The sequence below is a fragment of the Colletotrichum tamarilloi genome (assembly GCF_030869305.1).
Source record: "Colletotrichum tamarilloi strain Tom-12 chromosome Unknown Scaffold_11.1, whole genome shotgun sequence".
Taxonomy (NCBI): domain Eukaryota; kingdom Fungi; phylum Ascomycota; class Sordariomycetes; order Glomerellales; family Glomerellaceae; genus Colletotrichum; species Colletotrichum tamarilloi.
In genome coordinates, this window is record NW_026849394.1 from 359,443 (window position 1) to 383,506 (window position 24,064).

General features: G+C 53.8%; 6 protein-coding genes across 6 annotated transcripts; 2 read left to right on the forward strand and 4 right to left on the reverse strand.

Moving 5' to 3' along the window:
• Positions 1–877: 877 nt before the first annotated feature.
• On the reverse strand, positions 878–3,542 carry CTAM01_04613 (uncharacterized protein; the record flags this gene model as incomplete). The annotated part of the gene is made up of 4 exons (XM_060520643.1): positions 878–2,276; positions 2,327–3,045; positions 3,119–3,337; positions 3,456–3,542. 4 exons carry the CDS (start codon positions 3,540–3,542, stop codon positions 878–880), a joined length of 2,424 nt encoding a protein of 807 aa, XP_060384597.1.
• A 1,269-nt stretch (positions 3,543–4,811) lies between these two features.
• On the reverse strand, positions 4,812–6,353 carry CTAM01_04614 (cellulase; the record flags this gene model as incomplete). Its single annotated transcript, XM_060520644.1, has 1 exon — positions 4,812–6,353. The coding sequence occupies one exon, from the start codon at positions 6,351–6,353 to the stop codon at positions 4,812–4,814; it is 1,542 nt and encodes a 513-aa protein (XP_060384598.1).
• A 2,179-nt stretch (positions 6,354–8,532) lies between these two features.
• CTAM01_04615 (uncharacterized protein) lies at positions 8,533–10,203 on the reverse strand (the record flags this gene model as incomplete). Its single annotated transcript, XM_060520645.1, has 4 exons — positions 8,533–8,952; positions 9,009–9,779; positions 9,832–10,073; positions 10,125–10,203. 4 exons carry the CDS (start codon positions 10,201–10,203, stop codon positions 8,533–8,535), a joined length of 1,512 nt encoding a protein of 503 aa, XP_060384599.1.
• A 730-nt stretch (positions 10,204–10,933) lies between these two features.
• On the reverse strand, positions 10,934–11,263 carry CTAM01_04616 (uncharacterized protein; the record flags this gene model as incomplete). The annotated part of the gene is made up of 1 exon (XM_060520646.1): positions 10,934–11,263. One exon carries the CDS (start codon positions 11,261–11,263, stop codon positions 10,934–10,936), a length of 330 nt encoding a protein of 109 aa, XP_060384600.1.
• Positions 11,264–14,647: 3,384 nt separating this feature from the next.
• CTAM01_04617 (uncharacterized protein) lies at positions 14,648–15,629 on the forward strand (the record flags this gene model as incomplete). Its single annotated transcript, XM_060520647.1, has 2 exons — positions 14,648–14,916; positions 15,275–15,629. The coding sequence occupies 2 exons, from the start codon at positions 14,648–14,650 to the stop codon at positions 15,627–15,629; spliced, it is 624 nt and encodes a 207-aa protein (XP_060384601.1).
• Positions 15,630–18,459: 2,830 nt separating this feature from the next.
• CTAM01_04618 (uncharacterized protein) lies at positions 18,460–20,803 on the forward strand (the record flags this gene model as incomplete). Its single annotated transcript, XM_060520648.1, has 2 exons — positions 18,460–18,488; positions 20,653–20,803. 2 exons carry the CDS (start codon positions 18,460–18,462, stop codon positions 20,801–20,803), a joined length of 180 nt encoding a protein of 59 aa, XP_060384602.1.
• Between the last annotated feature and the right edge of the window lie 3,261 nt (positions 20,804–24,064).

Sequence of the window (24,064 nt, forward strand, 5' to 3'; positions counted from 1 at the left end):
AATGATGCGACTCCATCGTGCCATTGATCAGTACACCAGCCACCATCACCTTACACTTCAGCTTCCGGTACCGTTCTCCCATGACCTACTTCAAGCCAGAAAAAGGGTCAAAATACCACAAACAAGGGGGACGAAAACTCCCAGACAGGACATGATACACACAACCCGGTTGATTTTCACATACAAACATGGTCAACAGGAGGAGAAACCTCACGCTGAACCATTGATATAGGATCCACTCTGCCAACAGAAAAGGCTAACAAGTTCTCTTCAAAACGGGTGGGGTCATCCACGGAGGAACTTAACCTCAAGCATCAGTGCCAGGCTGCATGGTGGAACACTTGCCATCAAGACCAGATATCAAGTAATCCATAACTAAAGCAAGACGCCACATCGGATTTGACAAGAGAATCCGCGAGAGAGAGAGACCTTGCAAGATAACCTCCATACCCCTTCGAAATTCAAGCAGTGTGGTCATCACCCCAGGGCCCCTTTCGTCCCCTCTCCATAGCAGCCACTTTCAAGAAGATCGGTCTTCAGTGAGTATGAAAATATTACACACGTTACACACGTTTCAAGGTTAATGGCTATCGTATTCTTCAAAAGGCCAAGCTATCTTTTTGCTAAGACCTCTCCCTCTTCCGCGACCAAGCAACCACGAAGAGAGAGGGGGAGTTCACTAGGCCGGGTATCAGGAAAAAAAAAACCTTTGAAATGCCTCAAGAAAACGCCATCATCATGTCCATGAAGAAAATGCATAACTCCCTTCCCCCATAGCCTCCAGCGTATTTGATGAATCATTGCCCTCGACCTCTCCTCTCTCTTCATACCTCGATTTGGCTCCTCACCATTGCCCTTCTGCAAAGAAATCTGCCTCTCAAAAGATGAGAACGTGCTCATTCTTGTCATCGCGACTGATCTCGTAACTCAAAATACTATGATCCCGATAATGGAGCATAAGCCTGTACCGTCTCGACGCAGGCGACGGCATAGCTGCGTCATCAGCACGCAATAGACACCCCGTCGCGCCGCCCTCCTGAATCGGACCAGCAGCGATGCCATAGAGTCCCCGAGGCGGCCGACGTCCTGCCTTTTCGTCCGAGAGCGTCGGCAGAACACGGTCAATCCGGAACCCTTGCTTCAGCTTATACCCGTTCCCCGGGATGTGGTAACGCGAGCGTGTCGGGGTCAGCAATATAGCACGACCCATGGCGGATCCGATCACCACGAGCGACAGCTCCGGGATGTGAAGAATCATATTGAGCCGCTCGGAATGCTGCAGTAAGGGGTGAGGGGGGTACATCCAGCTGATCGGGTCCTTGCAGAAGACCGCCGCACCGTCGTCTGGGTTGATACTGCGCATCTCAATGTCCTCTTCGTAGGTTCGCAAGATGCAGCACCGGTTGCCCAATTCTTCGAGGGCGCTCCTGTCCTGCTCCTTTGTGTTTCGATTCTTTACCAGGGGTCGACGAAGATACTGGAGGCGTCCAATGACTGTCGTTGGGGCAACGTACGTTTTGCCATCGTGAGGCGTATAGACCATGTCTAGCCAGGAAGATTGGAATTCGCTCATGTCGTAGTTCGGCGTGTTTTTGAAGAAGCTAGAAAGCATCTCAGGCGGCGCAATCTGCGTCATGCCTTCGCCAGACCCAACATTCTCTTCCGTTGCAGAAAGCGCCTCCTCGATGAAGACGATCTCATTCGCATCCTCTCCGTTGGGCCCACCCACGTCATCATCTTCGCTATCAAAAGCAGAAGAAGACATATCGTCCCATGCTGCGACCGGAATTTCTTCTCCCTCTTCGCTCCACCCGTCGTCGTCATCGTCTTCGTGATCCGGGGTGAACAGGACCGCATTTTGTGTCGCTGGGGCTCCAGGAGGGACAATAGCATTCGCGAGAGGTACAGCACCGCCGTCTACATTATTATCATTGTCGACTGGTGCCGGAGGAGGGGGAGGAGGCGGCGGCGGTGGAGGCGCCGGAAGTCCGAGAAACTGCTGGTTATTTAGTATAGCAGCTAGGAAAGCTGGCTGTTGATGCTGAAACCATGCCGCTCCGTGGTGGTGGCCGAACGCTTCAGGTTCCGGCATGCGTTGAGCAATCGGCTCCGCAGGGTGATCGCGAATGCGAGAGAGGCCCCGTTGGGTCTCAATCCATCGCCCAGCGTGGGAGTTTTTAGCGTTCATGATGTCTGACTCTTCCATGCCCAGGAGGTCTGTCACAGATCGTGCGGGCAGGAAACTCTCGTACGGAAGGACAATGACGCCCCAGCCCCTGAAATTGGATTAGCAGAGGTGACATTCAAGTGTCCGACAATGGCCTACATTGGATTACGGAACGCCCATTGCCCTTGGACGTTAGCTCTGTGCGATATCTTGAACGGCGCCGTTCCGGCCTTCCATATGTCCAAGATCCAGGTCGTCCCGTAGATATCGTTCGCAACAACTTTCTCAGCGTACCCATGATGGTCGTCCCAGAGAGAGAGATTGGGGATGTTGTGACCCCCTTCACCCAGGGGTATGCAAATCCTCCAATTTCGTTTCCTCTTGAGAACCGATCTTTCGCAGTGATCCAAGTGTCTCGCATGACAATCCATATCCTCGGGCAAGCGGGAGAGCCCAAAGGCGAAGACGGTGACTTCCCGCTTGTTGGAGCTAATGGCGATGAGTCGCGACTTTTGATGAATCGCGATGCCCCATGCCGAAATACCCACGTTCTCGCGCAAGAAGTACGTCGGCACCGGATTGGGTTCTCGACAAGCGGACGCTATACGCTCGATATACTTTGCAATCTTCCGGACGTAGTACGCGAAAACCGACCCATCGTCGTAGACCGAAACGAGGATTTCCTCTCTCCCGAGAAACCCGACGGCGACGTGGTTGATCTGATGGGAGAAGCGCAAATTCAGCGTGCCTCCAATATGTCGCGCGATCTTGTCAGGCTTCGTGGCCAGAATGAGGTTCGGCTCCCGAGGGAGTGCCTGTTTCGGGACGCCCTTGGGGCGATAGACGAAGATTCGGTTTTCGTACGCAGCGAAGTAGAGCTAGGAGAGGAGTCCCGTTAGCCAAGTGGTCGTCCCTCACGGCATCCGACGAAGCGGGAAGGGGAGATCCAACATTGTATCTCTGCGACAGAGCTGTCAGGTTGTTCCTAAAGTACGGCGTCTTCGGTATCTTCCTCTCCAAGGACATTGATTGTGAGCTGCCCGCATCCTCATCCTCGACACCCGTTACAATCTGGTCAGACGGGACGCCCTGCACAAGGGTGTCATTCTCGATGCCGTTGACGTGGTCGCGCTCGCGTTGCCGGATTACTTCGGTAGCTCCGTCGCCAAACTAAGAAAGTAGAGTCAGCATGCAAGTCGATACTAGGAATAGCTGCAGAGGCTTCTCGCGTTGCCCCAAAGAAAACAAAAGCAGAGTTGCAGAGGAAGCAAAGTTGCGTCGTACGTACCCGATCGACACAGGTCTGGACCTGACACTTCCCCAACACAGCCTCGCGGAAGCCGCGATCGTGATACTGACCCTGTTGGCCCGCCATCTACCGCACCTTGGAGTCTTTCTCTCCCTTTCGCCTCGCGCGCAACATACGAGCCGCCGTCCCCTTTGTTGTGGATTTGGCAAAGTATAGAATCTCGAGGCTTTGCCTGTTTCCGACGGAAAAAGAAACACACTGCCTTTTGCGACGGTTTGAAAGTGTGTGTATGGCTGCGCGAAGAAAGTTGGGTTGGTGGAAGGTGAGGTCTGGAGAATGGCCGCTCCTCATTCCCCCCCGCCGCAGCTCATCCGCAGCTTCCCTCTGGCCGCCGTTTGTCGTCAACCCACACACACCACCACCCTCCGGGACCTCCCACCTCCAACTCACGCGCGCGGCGGCACACCCACTGAGGGGTGTTGCTCCACTTTAATTTGCGGTTATCGATAAGGTGATGGCCTGATGACGGGACCTGATGGGAAGTCGGGCGGGTGGCACCTGCGTTTTCCATTCCATTGCTTTATCGATAACGGGAGCTTCCACAGAGGATGTTGGGATCACCTTGCCGGGTTGCTTGTCTGGAGAGGAGGGGTCGATTGTTTCAGCGAGCACGTTTTGCGGGGAGGAAACATTCCAGTGTATACCTTATACGAGGGCAGCAGTACCTACCTCATCCGTGAGCATTTATCATCAGGACTTACAGGGCGGTATTGAAAGAAGTCTCTAGTTACGAGTAGTGGTCGTACCTTCAGGCAAAAAGACGGATTAAGCATCAAGGCCACGGACATGCCATCCGACCAATTTTCCATCACCACAGCCACTGGAGACCATCCGCTGACCTCTTCATCGTGTCCTACCACGTGGACTAGCATAATCAGCGCAGATGAATCAGTTCGTACCTTAGTAACAATGCTTCGCGTCACCTATGGCGGATGCCTCACACGGGACGAGGAAGGGACTGAGAGTTCATCCAAGGGACTTCTTATTCGTTGACTACGTAGCCATTCATGAATCCAATTGCTTATATCAAAACTGTCATCCTAATCCCAACGTATGGCTATGTTCGCCAATTTTTATGACATAATCGTCAGTGACCGTCTAGCTCGTGCCTGACCAAAGCCGGGTATCCGAAGCTGGCACTCCCAGAGTAAAAAAAACCAAAGTGCCTATAGTAAGAACCATTCCATAAAACGCCATTAAGGGGGAGTGGTAAAAAAGGGGGGAAAACATTTTCCATCTCTCGTGTCATCAAATACACATCGTCGCCAAGAGCTCCTCAATTCGCGACTCTAGAAGGCACACCTGTTCACCATCCAGCCAAAACTGCGGAGCGCACTACGCCCTCATAATCTCAACCATGTCCTTCATCCGGTAATCCAGCACGGGCGTGACCCAGTCGTCCTCGACGAGTGCATATGTCTCCTTGACGTTATCCTTTGGCTTGCGCGGGTTGACGGCCCAGTACCCGAAATCGGCGTCAATGACCTTGAGGTAACGCAGCAGGTTGTTCCAGTAATTGGCGTCGCCGATGCTGGGCTGGTGCGGCGCGCCAAACTCACCCACCCACACGGGCGCGACGTCGCCCTCGACGAGGTAGGCCCAGTTGTGCCGCATGGCCTTCACAAAGGAGGCGTACGCCCGCTTCGAGTACCGGCCCTCGAGGCTGCCCCAGCCGGACCAGGCGTACACGTGGGCCGAGTAGACGACGCGGTCGGGCACGTCGAGCACAACGGGCCGCTTCGCGACGCCGGTGAGGTCGTTGCCGGACTCGGTGCCGCCGACGATGACGAGCCAGTCCTTGTTCATCTCCAGCAGCCTGTTGCCGGCCTTCTCGGCCGCCGTGGCCCACTTGTCCCAGGTCATTGTGCCCCACACGCCGCGCACCTCGTTCCGCAGGTCGACGCCGATGACGCCCGGGTTGTCGACAAGGCGGAGCATAATCTTCTCCCAGTGCTGGATCCAGTCTTCTTCGGTCTGCTTGATGCGGCACAGCGGGCCGAGGTGGTCGTTGGCCCAGTGGGCGTCGCAGGGGTCGGCGCCGCAGCACCAGGTCGAGTGCGTGATGTGGTTGTTGACGATGACGGCGATGCCCGCGTCCGTCAGCGCTGTCACGCAAGCCTCGAATATGTCGAGGGCCTTGAGACCAATCAGGTCCGGGTTGGCGGCGACCAGCTCGGCCGGGATCGGGGGGTCGGTGATGACCATCTCGTCGCTGTAGGGCAGGCGGACGCTGTTGAAGCCCAGGCCGCGAATGGTCTGCGCAATGACATCGCGGTGCTGGACGTCGAGACCGCCGAGGATGTTGAGCTCGTCGCTGGCGCCGTACCAATTGACGGACAGGAGCTTGAAGCGACGTCCCTCCTCGTCAACAATGTCCCGGCCCTTTGTGTGCAGCGGCAGCGAGTACGTGTCGATGCTGGTCTCCTGGGCCGGAGGTAGTAGGGGCCGCTGCTGGAATAGCTGGGCCTCTGGGTCAGGCACCCAGGGGACACCGAGAGCGGCCTCTGCTTTCCACAAGTAGTGGACGTAGCCGCCGAGGAAGACGAGGGACAGTATGAGAAACATTCTAAAGGACGAGAATCTGACGAAGCCAAGGTGGCAGGTTCTCTTTCTTAGTCTCGAATGTGTTGTTGCTGTTGGTGCAGAAGGCTGAGGTGAGGTTGAGATCTTGCGGAAGAAGAGGCCGGTGGAGGCTCCATGATCTTCTGTTGTCGCAGAATTGTCTATGCTCGGGAGGTAGACACCACCTCTAGCTGGCGGAGTGCTCGGTTGCTCGATGTCATCAATTGGCGTCCCAGGTTGGGGACGTCCCGCGCTCCAGCGCCAAACCCTGGCTGGCGTGCCGGGGTTCAGCTTGAAGATCTCGGAAAACGGCATCACTAATGTTCCGATAAGATAAGCGATAAGGTTGGGTTGTGGGACTTGTAATCCAATCAGTGGAGTCCGGTGTCACCACCTTGAGAGCTGAGGTGAGTCCGCTGAGAGGCTCCCCTTGGCGGGATCGGGAAGCGGTGGGCTTGTGCGGGAGGTGGTGGTGTCAAGCCGGGGCAAACTAGTCCCTTTCCAGCGCCAGCCCTGCTGCAAGGACAAAGCCTCAAATCCGACGGACGACGGACGGGGTTTGCAGACTGCAGAGCTTGTCCCGACGATGCCGATAACCTAACAAACGGGCAAGATGACCTCACACACCTTGAACCTGTCTGTGTTCTGCTTTTGCTTTTGCTTTCTCCCTGTAATGAGGTGTTCCTTACTTTTTGATCTCCTTGAGAGACTTTAGCCTGAGCAGGGTATAAGAACGTTTCGACTACGTGCTCGGGAACGCAACGCTTCAATGTTCGGACTGCGCTGTTCGTTCCTTCGAGATGTTCCCTTTTCGTCTCGTTTTGATGTCGTCCGGTGAAACGCTCACACCGAATACGCGCACAGCCCTTGTAGACGTCAGGCCGTTTCCGTCTTGGCGGTATTGATAGGTTTCTTACTCTCTGTCTGATTTCCCTTCCCTTCCTTTCCCCCCCCCCCCCCCCCCCCCCCCCCCCCCCCCCCCTTTGTAGTTCCGGCCTTTCTTTCTTTCTTTCTTTTTCTTTTTTTTTTCTTCCCCCCTCTTCCCTCCCCCCCCCCCCCCTCCCCCTTCCCCCCCCCCCCCCCCTTCTCGGCCAGGTTCCGCTGCCGTCCGTTGTTTTCGCTTTCGGTATGTTATTCGATTCCACCCAACTTCCAGGCCAAAATCTCAGTACCGTCCTCAGTCGTTGATGGTCGACAGTTCTGAAGCTGACTGAAACGTTTTTCTTCTGTTTCGTAGTTCGTGGTGGCTTGGGTCAAGTGAATTCAGAAACCCAGTCGGTTCAGTATCTGAAACGATAACTTGGTGGATGAGTGTCCTTGTCGTGTAAGCTAGGATCAACAGTTCGTCGTCGTTGACGCCTCGTCGTCAGAAGTCATGCACACGTTTCGGTCAGAGTCTCTCAGTATAAATGACGAAACTTTTTTTTTTTGGTTACAAGTGTAAGAAAAAAGGGACTATACTCGTACGTGAAAATTTCTTCCTTTTGGAAGCCCAACCTACTTATAATCAAAAGAATGGGCAGATGAGTGAAAAAGTCCGTACACTGCCTGAACAGTCAATCTGCACTTCCCGCTTACATCACATAAGCCTAGCAGAAGTCAAGACCTGGGTCCCTCCGAAGAAGCCGGAGCGGAAGGCATTGGGATGCAATGGAATTGGATGACATGGCACTTGATCAATGGCTCGCTCCAATGCGATTGCTGAGATTTGTTTGGCCCCCCTCCGCTGCTGCTCCTCGCATCACTCGTGAAAACCCCGACCATTCCGCATCTTCCGGGCGGGCTTATTCCATAATCCCACCCACAGCAACACCACCACCACCACCATCCTTGTTCGGTAGTTTCCTCATGTTTCCACCCATTGGGCCGTTAGGAAACTCAGTACATGCACAATCCGGTACTTGATAAGGCCATCTCGCATTAAATTGTCGCGTGACTCTTCTATTTTTCGGACTCTCAACTACTCCTACATGTCCGTCAATCGTGATTCGTTCCGCCGATCCCGTTCCCTCTCCCGCCCCGATACTGAAGCGCCGAGGCCCATGGCCCCCATCCATCAATAAGAGAGAGGCTCCCGCCGCCGACCTTCCCACAATCCTTTCCTTCGGGTCTTTAAATTGTGGGGGCAACGTACTCTTCGCATTCCTTCGCGGCATAAACGAGACCGAGACGCCGACGCTGATATTACATTGATTTTTTCTGACATATTGACATGGCCGATGAGGCCGGTGGTTCCTCCACATTACATCATCTTTCTCAAATCTTCTTGCGACACTGATCAGTGTTCATCGTCAGCGCGGATCAGCGCGGGCAAAGATCCAACTTCGGCCGAATCGTGCCGCTCCTTTTATGTCGTCGGGTATTGTTGCGCGCGCGCTTAAAAGCAGGCGCTTTAAATATGGTTTCGTCCGATTTCAGACGCATTGTTCTCTCCGTTTTTATTTTTTTTTGGTTCTCTTCTTCTCGTTCCGTCATGACCAGCCGCTTCGTCTCATTATATACGGTTCATCCCAAGTGGGTTCATGTCATCGAAGCCGTCCCCTCGGGATCGTGATTCGGGCCGAGCGTAAGTCGCTCGCGCGTCCCAGGTGGGAGGTGTTTGCGGCGGTCGAGGACTCGAGAACGACCGCATCGGCGGCTGATAGCGAGCGGTCTGCCCAAAGTAATCCGGCGTTCTTCGTCGTTCGCTGTTGGGACTTACGATGGGGGATTTGACTGGAGAGATTGGTGTTACAACAGCGCTCGAGTCTCTGGACAGCATCTCGTACGCACGTGTGTCTTTCTTGACATCGTATCTGGCATCCACCGATACGAACTCCTTTTTGTTTCTGCCTAGGCAGGAGGTGAAAAGGTCCACCCAGCCAAGGACCATGGCCCAGCGACCCAGTAGGAAGAGCAGCCAGATACCATTCATCTGGATCAAGTCAGTCACCTGAGAAAGTGTACAGGGCATAGGGGAGCGTCACTTACCGCCAGAAGGATGAGGACCGCCGTAATAGTTGCCTCGTTGACAACCATGTTCTTAGCCTTGTCCAAACACTTCGTCCTGTCACCTTTGGTGCTGACAAGACAGAGAATCCAAGCCTGGGCTATGCTCTCGTCGTCATGTACTGCCTGGACCGTGTTGTCCTGGAACACGAAGACGACAGAGAAGAAGATGACGTCGGCAATGATGATGAGAACAATAGCAATACCTCGCCATTGGAGAGAAATGACACGTCGCACTCGGCGGTATGCTTGACGGGGGCTCATGGTCTGGATGCTATTGCTGTATGTGGGCAAGCTCGACCCTTCTGTCGACGCACTGTTATCGGCTAGGGAAGCAAGATAGACCTTGATACAATATCCGAAAGTGGCGAATTGGATGATGACCGTGAGACCGGCGAATACCAGCAGAGGTATCCAGAAATCGGCAAGACTGTTCTTGTGGTTGATGTGACAAGTAGCGCCGAATCGGAACGACACGCCACTGAAGACGAGGGCAACGACGATGCCAACAAGCGGGATGCCCCAGCCCGTAGCTTGGGCAAAAATCATAAAGTTGCGGCCCACGACAACTTGCCAACAAATCTGGAGATGCAGGGACAATGATCGCAAGAAGATCCACATGACACCGGCCCAGCCTCCGAGCAAGAGAAAGGCCCCAGAGGCACCACAGACTTTGCTCGACTTCATGCTGTGCGGTGTGATGTCGTTGTAGCATTGCTCCGGTTGATCGGCAAGTGGAACGACGAAGCCAAGCTGAAGGGGAGGTCAGTCTCCCTCGTCCCTATTCGAAGGGCGGGCTACTTACGTTCATGATGAACACAGCTATTGTCAAGCAAATGCTGAGGTAGTGTCTGTAGGTTTTATCAACAGGCAGAAAAGCCCATGATATCAGGAGGAAGAGACAGCATGCTGCGCTAGCGACGCAGACCCAGTTGGCTGCCGTTGTCAGAGTGTTGAAGTAATCCGGGTAGACCCAGTCCGTAAGCGGGCAGGGCAAGCAACACTGTAAGGTCGCGGTCAAGTTTTGGCATAGCCGGCCTTCGATAACTGTGAAAGGTCAACAACTTGACCGGTCATGCTGTAGCTCATCAAACTTACACCCTTCGTCGATTGGAAACAAGCTCGCAGAGTAGAATGGGATGGGACAGCCTCCCCTTGCGAGAGATTCGTTGGCCATGGTCGAATTATAGCTGACGGGCGACTGAAATATGTACGGCCGTTCAAAGTTCCGTTCGTTGTCGAGTCGGGCAGCCGCTTGATGATGATCCTGTTCCAGTAGCCAATACTACTTTGGACAATGCGTGGACGAGTATCGCAGTATAGCAATGGTGCTCAAGCGTAGTGATATATCGTAGCAGTGATGATCGTAGTCCTGACGGCTGTTTTCGGTGTCGGATGCCCTCTAAATGGCGTGTAGTTTGAACAATTTCCCCAAGTAACGTCCTCAGTCCCGCTGAAGTTCAAGTCTTGTCTTTACTTGAACCGTATTCCCAGATATTCGTATATGTTCCGGCGAACTAGGTAGGGCGAGCGGCGTCTAAGTTGTCGGCGAGATTTTGCAGCATGGGACAGAGACGTCTCTGGCTATATCGCTACCGTCATGGTCCGTAATTGGAGGACAGGTCAGGGCGATGCCGGTTGATGGTAGCGTAGCAACAGCAACTCGGGGTATCAAGGAGAGACGTGAGCAGAAGCAACGACGAAGGAGCCCAGAACCGATCAAGAGGACCCTCGAGTGAAAAGAAGGAGGGTGGGACATCATTATGTACATCGATGCGTGGGCTACTGGGTAGTGTCCGCTCAACTTTCTGCAGAGGCGTGCGGGTGTGTGGTGTCTGGCTGTCTGTCTCTCTCCTTCACTCGGCCGCTCTGGTGTGTACTTCGTAGTGTACTCCGTACCATCAGGTTCAACCAGTCGCGGCGCTGGTCCCGGGGTCCAGGCCAGAGATGCTGGGGTACCACGACTCCACGGACCAGGCAGGACTCGGGAACGGGTATTTTGCGTGTGATGGGTCGGCCAACTCTGGGACTGACATGGGCAGGCTACTTCGTACAGTATAGTTGGGCGTGGACAGGGGCCAATTAGGGACATAGACTAGGTGACGATGATGGGCGTCCTTGTAGGAAAAATCCCGACGACCCTCTCTGGCGGCGACGGTGGGACGGAACTCAGCGAGCTTCGCGTGAGGCGATGCATCGTCGTCTGCATGCCCTATTGGGGAGGCGACAGTCTTCATGGCAGGGGTGTGGAGGTTAGCGTGAGAATGGAATTGAGGGATTGATGGACCAGGCCCAGGATGGAAGAGAGGCACAGGCACAGCAAGAGGAGAGGAGGGTTTTCATGGCCTTCCATTGTGTTGTTGGATTCGAGGGACGCTAGGAGGGAGGGTGAAGTCTGGTGGGGTAGGGTGTGGATTTGATGGCCGCCGACCAGGGATGGGGAAGGGGGGGAAAAAAAAAAAAAAAAAAAAAAAAAAAAAAAAAAGAGAAAGGGGGGGGGGGGGGAGGGGGGGGGGAGGAGGGGGGGGGAAAAGGGGGGGGGGGAAAAAAAAAAAAAAAAAAAAAAAAAAAAAAAAAGATGCACCAAAAGGAGAGGGGAATTGGAAGAGGAGGAGCGCTTAGTGGAATAAGCAGAGGGACGGACGCAGGAGATGGAGGAAGAGGAGGAGGAGGAAAGCCTGAAAGAGGGGGGAGGGGTGTACTTCGTAACCACTGTTGTGAAAGGGGGGCGTGAACTTTGTAAGAAAAGATGGGGCATTGTTAACAGACCCACATCGGCGGCCGGGGGACTCTCGACCTGGCCGGGCTGCTGTCGTGTGGCCGGGAATTCCACCTCCAGACTGCTCAGGTACTCCGTACTGCGTGGCTGCTCACCTCGCTCCAGTTAAGGTGCTGCATCTTCCGTGGCGGACCAAATCCTGGATGCCCATCGAGTAACCCCACCAGCAGAGAGACCAGTCAAGGCCGCAGACAGGCCTCAACGAGGGTATTCAGTGGATCTTTCTCCCGGTGTTGTTCAGCACCTGTCCACAGTCCACGGCGTCCCGCTAAATATTTCACCACTCACAATGCGCACAACCCGTGTCGACAAGTGTGCTGAGAACATTCCTGGGCACCTTTACGGAGTATCACCCAGATGCAATATCTCGGTTGGCTTAAAATGTGCTTCTGCAGTCCCTCATTCATCAATGCCTTTCATCACGCGAAGGGGGCACAGCACGAATTGCCCCTGGTTTGATGGGCACCATGCCGTCCAATTTGCCTTCCAACATCTTGTCATGGTGGCTTTTCTCTCTGTCTCTCTCTCTTTCCATGGCTCTTCGTTTCTTGGACTGCTCAGCTCTCCTTCCACAATTGTCCATCCTGTTCCTGCCAAGTTGGCATATAGTGGGCGGTGGCGTTGCCCAAGGCAGGTTGAGGATGGATACTCCGTACCTTCCAGGTTGAGTACGAAGACTTTCCGTGTTGATAATAACGCAACCAAGGTAAGCTGGTGAGGAAGGCATGGAAGGAGTCACATCTTCTCTGCAGTTGCCCGTCACCCATGTCCCGTGTCAGACATGACATAAGGTAAAGTTCGACGGCTGAATTGGGAAAGATCACTGCGAGCCCCTCGCACTCCCCTGCTTCCGTTTTTCATGCTCTTCACGCGTCGAGCCTATCATTCGAGCTATCCAGCTAGGTCCCTGTGATGTGCTCTCTTGCCGCCGTGGCCGCTGCGCGCCGGCCGCCGCCTCTACTCAACCCCAACCGCGTGACCCAATCTTGGACCACCTAACGACCCCGATCTGAAAGTTGACCTCGATTCAACCCTCTCGTTCTACGGATACCGCAGTCTTTCGTCTTTACGGAGATCTTATTTCTGGTCTGGTCTGGTCTGGTCTGGTCTGGTCGAACAACATTCGGCAAATCGATCCCCAGAAAACTCAAACAAAGCATGCCGCGCATGGCTTTTCAAGGCCTCCCGCCAACCCAATCGAGGGCTTTCACTAGCAAATTCCAACAGTGCCGTGCTCTGCCGATGCCACCTCACCTCAGCCTCTACCAACCGTTCATGCCTTGGGGCTTATAACACGCCCAGCTATCGACGCTGTCTACGCTGTACACATGGTGTGGCGCGTATCGGATGCACCACCGACCGTCAGTTGACTCAGATCCCTCACCTCCATCACCGTCCGCTCCCTCGGCACGGCAGCGAGCGAGACATTGCCAGTCGAATGTCTCTCACTGACGTTTCCCTCGTTGCAATGCGCCTGCATGTCTCACCGTAGCCCTTGCCATCACGAAGAGCCCGGTGACAATCATGGCTCGGCTTCAGCTTTGCCCGGCATCTCTCACCGCTTTAGCTTTGCTTCCTGACTTTACGATTCTCTTTTGCGATACTCCAGCAACGAGATGGATCGAAGCAAGCCGAACAAACCACTTTAGCCATTTCCCATTGTTTGGTACTCGAGCGAGCGTTTCGAAGGCGGCTGAGCCATAGCTAAAAGCTGCGTGGCTAGTGCCCGCGAGTCAGCTGAATAGCGGCTTTTTGAAATCCCAGCCTTCTGGTGCTGCTGGCAAAGTGCCGAGAACGTGCGTGCCTCTCGCTGTGCACAGACAAGTTACCAAAGCAAAAGGAACCAGAAGTGACGCCTGGTGCGCTTCTTCTGTCTGTGTACCTCGTCGAATCGGTCTATTCCGCGACCAAGAATAAACGCAACGTGTTGACGACTCTTTGCCACGTTGGCCCACATTCAAATCCGGACGTTGCACTTTACTGCCACTTCGCAGAAAACGCCTCTTAATGTCTGTCAATATAGTCCTTGGCCACGTCAAAGGCCAGACATGGCACCCCTGAACTTACAAAGCTGTGACGCTTCTATGAATTCTCTGTACGGAGTACGGATACCCACGGCTCGTACGTACTTACATAGCAGAGGGAGGGCAAAAGCAGCCAGCCGATTTTAGGGCTGAGCAATGCCTTGCCTGTTGCGTCGCTTGTCCAGCTGAAAGGGAGGCAAACCATCGGCTCCCCTTGCTTGTCCGCAGGAACCTCATGTCTTGATCTTCTCTCAACGGTGAGAGAAGCAGAGGTGCCAAATCGAGAGAGACACAGAGGAGACAAGCAAGGAGGGTTTCACGTACTGTCTCGCAGAAGTCTCGTTCCAACCTTCAAGCATGCCCAAGAGCGAAGCCGCAATTGTGCCAACTGCGACTAACGTGGTGGCTTCTGTACTCAGCAGCTAGCACGCAGCATGGGACGAATGACCTCCATAAAAGAAAGACAACGATCGCTAGCAACGTACCTCTATGGACACCCGTCTTGCTTTCCAACCAGCTCCAACTATCCGGAGAGTGTAATGACGGTCTTGCGATTCCGCGCGGGGAAGAAATGGTAGCAGCCATGCCCATTGCCTGCAACGAGTCTTTCGAAGACCTTGTTGTTGGTTGCGATGTTTAAAGGGCCTAGACCAACAAGCACACTCAGAAAAGGGGGCTCCACCGTTCATTTTGCCAGGCGCCTTCAATCTCAAGAAACCATGCTAAGGCATGTCAATTGCCATGGCGTTCGGAGCCCTGTCAGCCAAAAAGAGATCTCTGGGGCAAGATCCCGGCGTTCCATCACTTTGGAAGCGTGAATGGATGGCCATCTACGGAGCAGATTGACCAAGTGCGCGCACAAAGACGAAGTTTGCTTGCTAGCAGCCTGGAAGGCAAGGCTTGGCATTCAGCTCCCACTCCACCTGGATCACGAAGCGCTACAGCTCCAGGTTAAGGTGGCCATGATCGTTATGGTCGTCAACGATTTTGTGACCCGAATCAATCGTCAGCGCGCATACGCCGCCGAGTCTTCATATGGGCGTGCCGTCCCTGAGCCTCTCAGCGCCCACGAAACGATCGGAAAGATGTGAATGGCCAATGTGTCTCATTGCGTTGCCCATACGAGCCCCTGCTTTGCAGATCGATTGGCAGTCACCGTGGAGCACAGCGCTGGAGCAAAGCTGGTGGGGTTGTGCTTCTCTTCGCTTGGCTCGGCCAACCACGAGGCCCAACAACCTGGAAATCATTCCAATCAACCGATGCGAAAGGATGGCCTTGAAGTCGCTGGATTGTGTGCTTCATTGACGGGTTGAGAAGCCCTAAGTGCTTCCTCCGAGCCTAGGACCCGTTGAGCAAAAAGCAAATTTCAACTCGTGTCTCGGCGCGCCCTCAATGCCCGTCACTGCAGGTTCTGAACCATCCTGACTTCTGCATGAGCTACGCAGACGTACGTCTTTCGCAGCGCGGAATGATGTGCCTGACATAGGGGTGCAGCCGACACTGCGCAGCGCGGTAGGAGAGACTTCCCGCAGCTCCGCGACCCTTGATGCCACCCCCTCGAGTTGGTGGTCCCCTGTTCTTGCACAGACATGTCCATTTCGGTCAGCCAAAGACGACCACCCAGCAGCAGTCCCACCCACACCTTTTACCCCTGGCACACCACCCCGCAACACGCCTCCACCACCACAAATCACAATCACCACCACCATCGCGGACTCCTGCTCAGCTAGCCTGGCGTGTCTGGGCGTCACAAAGGTGTCTTCATCTACGGATATTAGTCTCTACCAGACGGCGCACTAGATGAACCAGCGCACTATAGTGGCTCTGTAGCCGCGGACTGGTGACATCCGACAAAGTTTAACTCAGTATGAACCTCAATGCACTATCGAATAGGGATTTCCGCAAGTCCAGCGATGACATCGATGTTCGGATAAGGAGAGGAAGGGTTTCGAAATCAATCCCATCGGTCACTGGTTCGGCGTATACGGCTCATGTCATTTCTATCTGCCCTACATCCATGACCCGGGTGTCAGACTGAGGATGAAAGTTGGTAGTCTCGAAACAGCATTGTACACAGTAGTTCGGTACGGCAAGCCGCATCGCCGGAATATCTGCACAAAGTGGAAGGCGGTTTGATCGACTGTACCCGTCAGATATCTGAGATTCAAGGTATCCATCCTATTGGCTCGAGTTGAAATTATGGGCTGTCAAATCGTCTGGATTGTCAACTTCGCAACCAGGTTGAGGCGCGATCTGAGTCGTTATAGCTGCAGGGTCGAAAACCACTTAGACAAGGAATTGCAGTCACCTTCTTGATTGACCGTTCAGAATCCCAACAGTGTGCCTCAGAGTCGATAGCGCGCAGGCTGTCCTGTCACATCTGCTGAATTCAAGACCTTCCAATACCAGAAGCCACAGGTAGGGGTCCTAGCTTGGCGTTGGCGTTGGCACTGTTTTGTTGTGACAGCCTTCGGAAGAGCTTCTCGAACATGCGGAAATGCGAAGTGCCGCAAATATGTCGCTCGGCCGCGATTTTGGGTCCAGACAACGAACGCAACCTTAGCTTGCATTCAAATGACAAAGCCGAATTTTCGTCATTTCCGTCATTTCATTATGGCAAACGACATGGCGTCAGCCAACCTCTAGGTTGTTTGGAATATCTTGCCCATCGATAAACCCGTTGCCCGGATCGGATTGGTGCGCTGAGCAACAATACTCGATTCTGCTCCCGCCAGCGACCAGCTCTATTTCGGTCTCAGACAAAGAGCCCCTTAGGAAATTTCGACAACTTCTTGAGTACGGCATACCAGAGGGACCACCATCTCAATCAGGGAATCGACTCTTTCCGGAAAGGTTGAGGATCCGGACCACTCGTGGAAGAGGCTTGACCACATCGTCGGGTCCTGAAGCCGAATCATTGTCATCGCGAGAGCCCCGCTGTATGCATGCTCAATGTAACAGCTACCGTGGTCTACGAGCCTAGCCCTTGCCGACAACAAGAAGAACTTTCTGAAGCGAGCAAGCCAATGACCAGCATTGTTTCGCTGGCTGCACCGACTTCAGCATGAGGATTCCTATCCTGTCATCGCAGTAGAGGAAGACATACACGGCTCACCTGTGACGTCGGTACCAGATAATGGAACGGCAACGGATGACCAACAACTTCCCTTGGACCTACTAGGCATGGTCTACCGAATCAATGGTGGATTACGCCACGACACCCAACGCCCAACGCCCGGCTCTAGTCACAGCATGGCCGGGTAGGCTCTCACAAGATCCTCGGTGAGAGGGCCCGGAGCCGGACCAGATCGCCAAGGTAGCTCGGGGGCGGGCTGGCTGGCAGACGGCGTCCACCATGATCGATCCAAAAATGAGAAGCATGTCTCCTGTTGCGATAGAAACATTGATCGAGTCAGATCCATTGGCTGCAGGCATCTATCGTCAGACACTGCGGACCCTGAATGAACGCGATGATGACACTAGAGCCGGCCGTAATACCTACCGTTGATGGTATACGTCGCCGTGGTCCATCCCGAACCGCCAAGGCCCGTCGGGGTTTTAGGTCGTTCCCCTTGCAATGAGACTCGGGTGACAGTGAGAAGACACGCACGAATAGACCATGGAGTCCCCCGGGTAAAATACACAGAACAAGAGGCGCCTATCGAAGCCTGAAGGAGTCTTGGAGGGAAAAACCACTCAGATCCGTGGGAGGCGTAGACAGCGCCGACCGAGCGGGTCCGGCACCGGGCGACCAGCAGTTTTCGGGAGGTCGCTAAAGGCGGGCGGAACGGGAAACTAGCCCCATTTGGCCAGCCTCCCGAAATGGTAATCCAGGGGCAGCGAAGCGTCGAAGCTACGCCGCACTCCGCAAGCCTGGTGGCCGAGTGGTAGCCGGCCAAGGACGCGTCGGCCTCTCTTCAAGCTTCTAGGGCGCACCTTGAAGAATTCCGTCAACGGCTGTCAGTCGCGGGTAGTCGTTTGTCTACACTAACGTGGTACTAACAGTACGAGGTGCTTACCATAGTGTGGTACAGAGGACAGAGTAGAGGCTATGGATGGGCTCACACCTTTCTCAGGAGGGCGCCCCGCCAATGAACCCAAGCCGAGATCTCTGTTCCCCTCATCAATGCGTGACGACACATCCTGATATCAAGAGCGACGCTCGTAAGCACGCGTTCGTCACGGCAGGCCCACCGGCTCACTCGCATAGGTCCACCGTCCACCCAGCAAGCCGTAGAGCCTGTCCTCTCCGATCTTGAGTTCTCAGAAAAGGCAACGAAGCACACAAGGGGAATGGCTTCCGCTACCCGGGTCCGGATGCCACCCACATGGCGTGCCTGTGAGCACGTAGTGTACAGTGCAGCGTGGCATAGGAAGCGAGACGTTCCATCAAGACTGGAACCCGTCATGCCATCCTATCTCGTCAGCCGCAAGATGGCATCGAAGAAGAGAAAACGACTGGTCGCCTTGCGAGACTTCAAGAGGCAATTCTTGTCGGCCCAGGCGCAGGGCATGTGTGGGAGCGGAAAGGCTTCGCCGCGCCGGGAGAACGTCCATTTTGCAACAACGGCAGGGTGCTATTCGGGCACCCTCGAGAACGTGATTCGACCTCGACCGAGTTTTCCTCAGCATGCAGCCCATTGCTCACATCCGATGGGGGTAAGTCACAACATGCGGATGGAAGTGTCTGTATCCGTACCAGTCTACACTGGCGCACAAGAAAGCAACAACAGACGGCCCCTCTTTGGGCCGCAATATATCAACGTGCCCTTGAAGCAAATGCCGCTCGGGGGCTCGGAGCAGTGTAAACCTTATCAACTGTCAAAGTATTGAGAGCGGAGGCATTTACGATTGATTCGGACAAAAGAAAAAAGGCTCATCCACTTTTCCAAGGCACCTTATCCACGTCGCGCCCCGGGAACATGATCGCATCCTGGGCAGACTTTACAAAGACCAGGACTAGGTGCTTTTCCACCACGTTCATCTCATCCACTTCTCCACTAGATTTTTGTTCTTACCCCTGGCGCCCCAAAGAACTTTTGGGTCTTTGCCCCCCTCCTCAAAATCTCGAAAACCAACGGACTAACGGTTCCACTGCCTTTCAAAAGAAACAAAGCTACAATGTGTCAGACTGGCCAGGGCCGAGCTCGTACCCATGATATGGTAATTCTAGCCAATGGATCGCCCTAATTGTTGAGCTGTTTGCCTGTCAAAATACCAGGTTGAAAAGGAAGCCAGGAAGCTTGCCCCCGCGAAACGACTTCATTGAGCAGGGCTTTGCTTGACGCGATGCTCTTTTTGGTTCTCAGCCCATGGCGGGCTCGACTTGAATCCACAGAGCAGGCGAATAGGCAGAATAAACCTTGTGGATTAGAGCCGAGCACATGGCTATCCTCCCTCAAATATATGAACCTCTGGTCAAAGAGGCAGCGTTAGTGGTACGATGACGACGATAAGAGCCAAACTTCACTGCAAAATTCGACGTCTATTCAGGAGCTCACATGAAACGCTGAATCGACAGATATGGGCTGCCACCTCCACGCTTCTGGTTCGGGATGTCGAAGCAGCTTCTACCTGGGACAAAGAAACCCAAAGCCCTTCGTGCAGCTGATCTTGACCGACCCCCTTCAGAAGAGTCTTCTTACGGATTGGATGCCACGGCCCACCACACGATTCTGCCACTTAGCCTTCATTTGGTCCTCCTAGAAAACCTCGCACCCACGACTGCGAACTTCATGGAATCCTCCAAACTTCCAGGATGTGTATGCACCTCAGATGCAGGCACAAGTCGCATTGAGGCCGCGGGCCGTAGGTGTGGTTGGTCAGAGTAACTTGAAGGGTGTGTAAGATGCATCTTGGCATCGCGGGTACACGCCATGCACTCGCAGATGCTGACTGAGGAGTCGTGAGAATCGCATCACTATCCATCCCCCCTTCCACGAGGCCGGATTGGGGGCCCTTTTTTTTGCACTTGCTACGCAACGATCTATCGGTCTCCGCATGCCGTCATGGTTGCTCTCTATTGTTTCACGAAGCCTGGCCCCCGGAGTTGTGCCTTGGGAGTGGAATCTCTTTCGGAGGATCAGACAAGAAGGTCCCCTCTTTGTAAATCGCCCAGCCTTCTTTCGCATGGTCCATGGCCCGCCAGGGCGGTGCTCACACCTCAAGAAGACTGACGGACATGGGAATTGGCCGGTCCGATTGAATCCTCCAGTGGGCCGAGTCCTGGTAAGGAAAGGCGCAACGGGTCTCTTCTCAATTCTCACACCGGGAGCCTTGCGGCCTGGGGAAGCGCCGGTCGACTTTCTACAAGAGGACATGGTATGACTATGGGAGACGAACCATCAAGGGCCGCGATGCGGAGAGGAGCGATGAGGCTTGCGGGAACCCGCGGGAGCTCATTTCACGAATGATTTCCCCGATTCTGCAGAGGGGTCTCGAAGAGGAGAGCTGACCGGTCTCTGGTCTTGGTGCGCGGCACAGCTCATCAACGCGACGCACCTGCTTTTTCATGTACATGCGGTTGGAATCAACAACATGCAGGCCAAGAAATCTATACAGGAGGCCCAGGCCGCGGATGGCGTTCGCTAAGAAGCCTAGAGGAAGAAAGGGAGGGCAGCAAAGTGAAAGGTAACGGACGACCACAGACGCCCCATGAGCTGTTTGCCCTACGGTAATATGCCACCCCGGATTCCTCCAACTGTCGATGTTGGGAGAGTTTATCCCACTCACACGCCGTCTGACAATTCATTTCGCGAAATCAACCCGCTTGTGGACTGTGCGTCTGGGACGGCACAGATGAGGCTAATGATGAGCGGGCTAGCGTCGCGACTATTGACATGACCCTCGCTGCAAATCTACCAGCAATTTGGGAAAAGCGAAGCCCCGGGGGCCTCAGCGACGAGGATTTTGTCCCAGAGGAGGTCTGCATACGACGTTGGGGTACCGTTCAGTGGGATTATCCGTCTTTGTGATCGACATAACTGCTCCGCCGTGGTGGGCGGAAGGGAGAGGGATAAGAACAAACAACAGACTTGGGGTCCGATGATCCGACGATGGGGTTCACGCGTTCTTCCCCGTTTCTAGTGTACTCGTACTACGGGCATTTCTTTCTTTTTCGGTCGTCGTTTTTTTGTTGGAACTCCCAAATCCGTATCTGTTCCTAACGACAAAAACGACGCACCGGTTCCAACGACGGAATATCCACACTGGATGAAACCTCTAGAAGGACCGTCGAAGAGGTCTAGCTGTTTGACTAGAACTGAGACATTGCTAACTTTGGCCTAGAGCTGCTGGCTGGCGTCAAGGTAGCGTCGCATCGCGCCTTCTGTCAGAGAGCTTCCACCCGGCGGTATTTCGTGCTCGTAGGGCAATGATCAACAGTTTGATGGCCCTTTTTCGGTTTGGTCATTCGAGGCTTGATTTTGTTTTTTTCTGGTTCTGTCTGGTCTATCGAACCAACAAGTGGAGGGAGAAGGTCTTTACACTTTCCGAGCGATTCCGATACCACGTCGGCATTACTCTGTTGTCTGTCCACGTAAGGCTTTTTTTCTTCGATGGCATGTCTCACTATCTTTTTCTTCTAGCGCTTCTCGCGGGGCAAAGGCGGGGTGAGAGTTCTGTCTAATTTCTGATCTTGACTAAGGGGGTGTGTAGCGGGCTTCGATATTTGCTATACACCCTCTCAGACATCTCGGAGGGGGGACCAGAAATTTGCCTGACTTGTTGACCGGCCGTTGTATCGATTCTACTCATTCGAGTCGGTCTGGCTGCGAGTCCGCGGTGTCCTTTCGGTATTGGCACCCGCAACGGTGGTGCGTCGGTCGAATGTCTCAGTCTCATTGTCTCAGTTGTGCATCGCCGAGGTTTGGAGATCTCTGGAGGAGGGTGCGCGCCTGAGGCGGATTTTGGTCTTGTGAATCAGTGTTCACGAGGTTCCGAGGACACTGTCGCATTAGAACCCTCGGCCGTACGGTGAGGGTTGGAGTTGCCAGCCAAGCTTACAGCGTCCACAGATGTCGCATTCTCATGGGATGAATGAGGTGTAGTTTGCGAACCGAGTCTTTCGCTCCCTCTGTTGATTGCCCAGGTAGGAGAAGGGGGTCCGATGTTCAGTCTCGGTTGAAACCGAGGCAGACGGTGCGGTGCGTTGGGGGGAAAGATCTCCAAGTGTTGATCATGGGCTTGTCGATGTGCGGGGTTCACGCGGGTGGCCTCGTGGCTTTTTTCTCCCTCCAATGATTGGCATTCGCAAGTGTTGCTGCCTCGGTTGGTGATGATGATGTTCTTGGGCTCTTCATCTTATGATTTTTCTCTGATTTGCAGCAGCGCCAACGGAAGATGGAGTGGGCTAGAGAAGAGCCGGCTTACAGACTATCGAGCTGGGGGCTTCTTTCTCGAGGAGCTGTGCTTTTCTTTTCGAAGGAGAGAATGGGGATATGGCGGACCGAGCATTCGGTCCTTTCTTCGTCGACTTTCCGTCCTAGTTCAGCCCTTTTTCGGGTGGGAAATTGTTCGGAGAGAGTCTATTGCCTCGAATCTCTTTTGGTCTGGACGTGGATGACGTGGATGAGGATCTTCATAATTTGATGGCTCCCTCCGCCGCTGAAGAAGTTGCGGTGGTGTTCGCGTTATTGGTAACTTGGCCCGCCGGCCGATGCTCGGTGGCAATGTCTACTGTGTAGTCGGGTTACATGCATGCATGAGGGTAGAGAGAACCCCACGTCTGGCGTGTGAGTCTTTGGAGAAGGGCCTCGTGAACAGCTTTGATGTCGTCTCTGATGGTTCCCCAGATCGGGGATGAGGGTTTAATGGGACACGCTGCCATGTTTGTGAGAGGATGCGAGGGACTGGTCGGCTCGGAAATGGGTCATTGGCGGGAAAGTCCGATGCTTAGAGGTCGTAGACAGACGTATTGAGCAAGCGATTCCTCAATTCCGGGGAGGATATTGGCAGTATCTAGGAGCATCTTGGTGTAAATCAGGTGAGTGCGTATGGCGTTAAAGTACAGGTATCAGTTCACGAGCTGGGTCAAGGGTGGCTGTATTGACTAGCTTTGCTCCGGTTTACACGTCAATCTACGCTTGCTTCAGCTGTAGAGCCAGAACTATATCACACATATCCTGATATCAACTTTATAGCCTCGTGTTGGTGAACGAGCTGTATGCTACTCTTCATGGCATATCTCCCCCCCCCCCCCCCCTTCTCTCACTTCAGTCGCCACTTCCAGTTCAAGGGACTGGTTAATACAATGTGTCATTCTCAAAGGGCCTTGGTGTTATTCGTGTAACACTTGAGCAAAGCAGCTCATTCGCGGGGGTGATCATCGGCTCCCTAAGTGGGTGATGAGACATCAGATTTCTATAGTTGTTCCTGTTACCATTGTCAGAATCTTTGATTGGAGTATTCAATATCATCAACGGTATTGCAATTCCTCTGTCCTGGAAAGTGATTAGCTACCTTAAGAGCCTTCCCCCTCGTTCATCACCAAGTGTCCGTTTCATCTGTTCGGGTTATGATTTCAGCACATGGAATCGAGCCTAATTTGAGCTGATCTGAGCTTTTACAGGTAGAAGTCGGTTTATTTTGGGGTTTCTAACAGAGAATTCTATAAAAACTCCCTAAATGGCTTTTCTATGATTCCACCTATGACTTTTGCCTTGCCTTCCACTGTAAACTAGACATGGGCCGAGAGGTGATGAATGTGATCCCATGATTTAGGGCCTCAAGATCTCATCATTGCTTCGTTCTTGTGGAGTTTTCGTTGGGGAACACCACCCGGGCGACAGAGAAGAATGTTGGCCCGCGTGGCTATCACGCCCTCCCCTTGATATCTCATATTGGGAGGAATCCATGTCGCAAGCCCTGTCTCGATGTCAACTTAATGCCACCTTTCTGCCCGGCCGATCCAAACTCAACTGCTTTCCTCTCACATCTTGTGCAGACAGACCGAGGCTATGATGTCCCAATATTCAAATTGCCTACACTCAAAATCTTACCTTAAACCCATCTACTTTGTAAGATCTTTACTAAATACTTGCTTTGCCATACAAAGTCTCCCGTCGAGGAGTGTCTATCGCCTTTTGTATATGTTTTGCACCCAACAATAAGCTGCCGAGACAAAAGGGTGTTGCTTGGGGCTCTTTTGAAGTTTGTGGCGAGCTTGGGCGAGGTAGGTGGTGATGTGAGACGGATGTTGGAGCGACACAGCAGGTCCGCAGGTTGAGGGTGCAGCA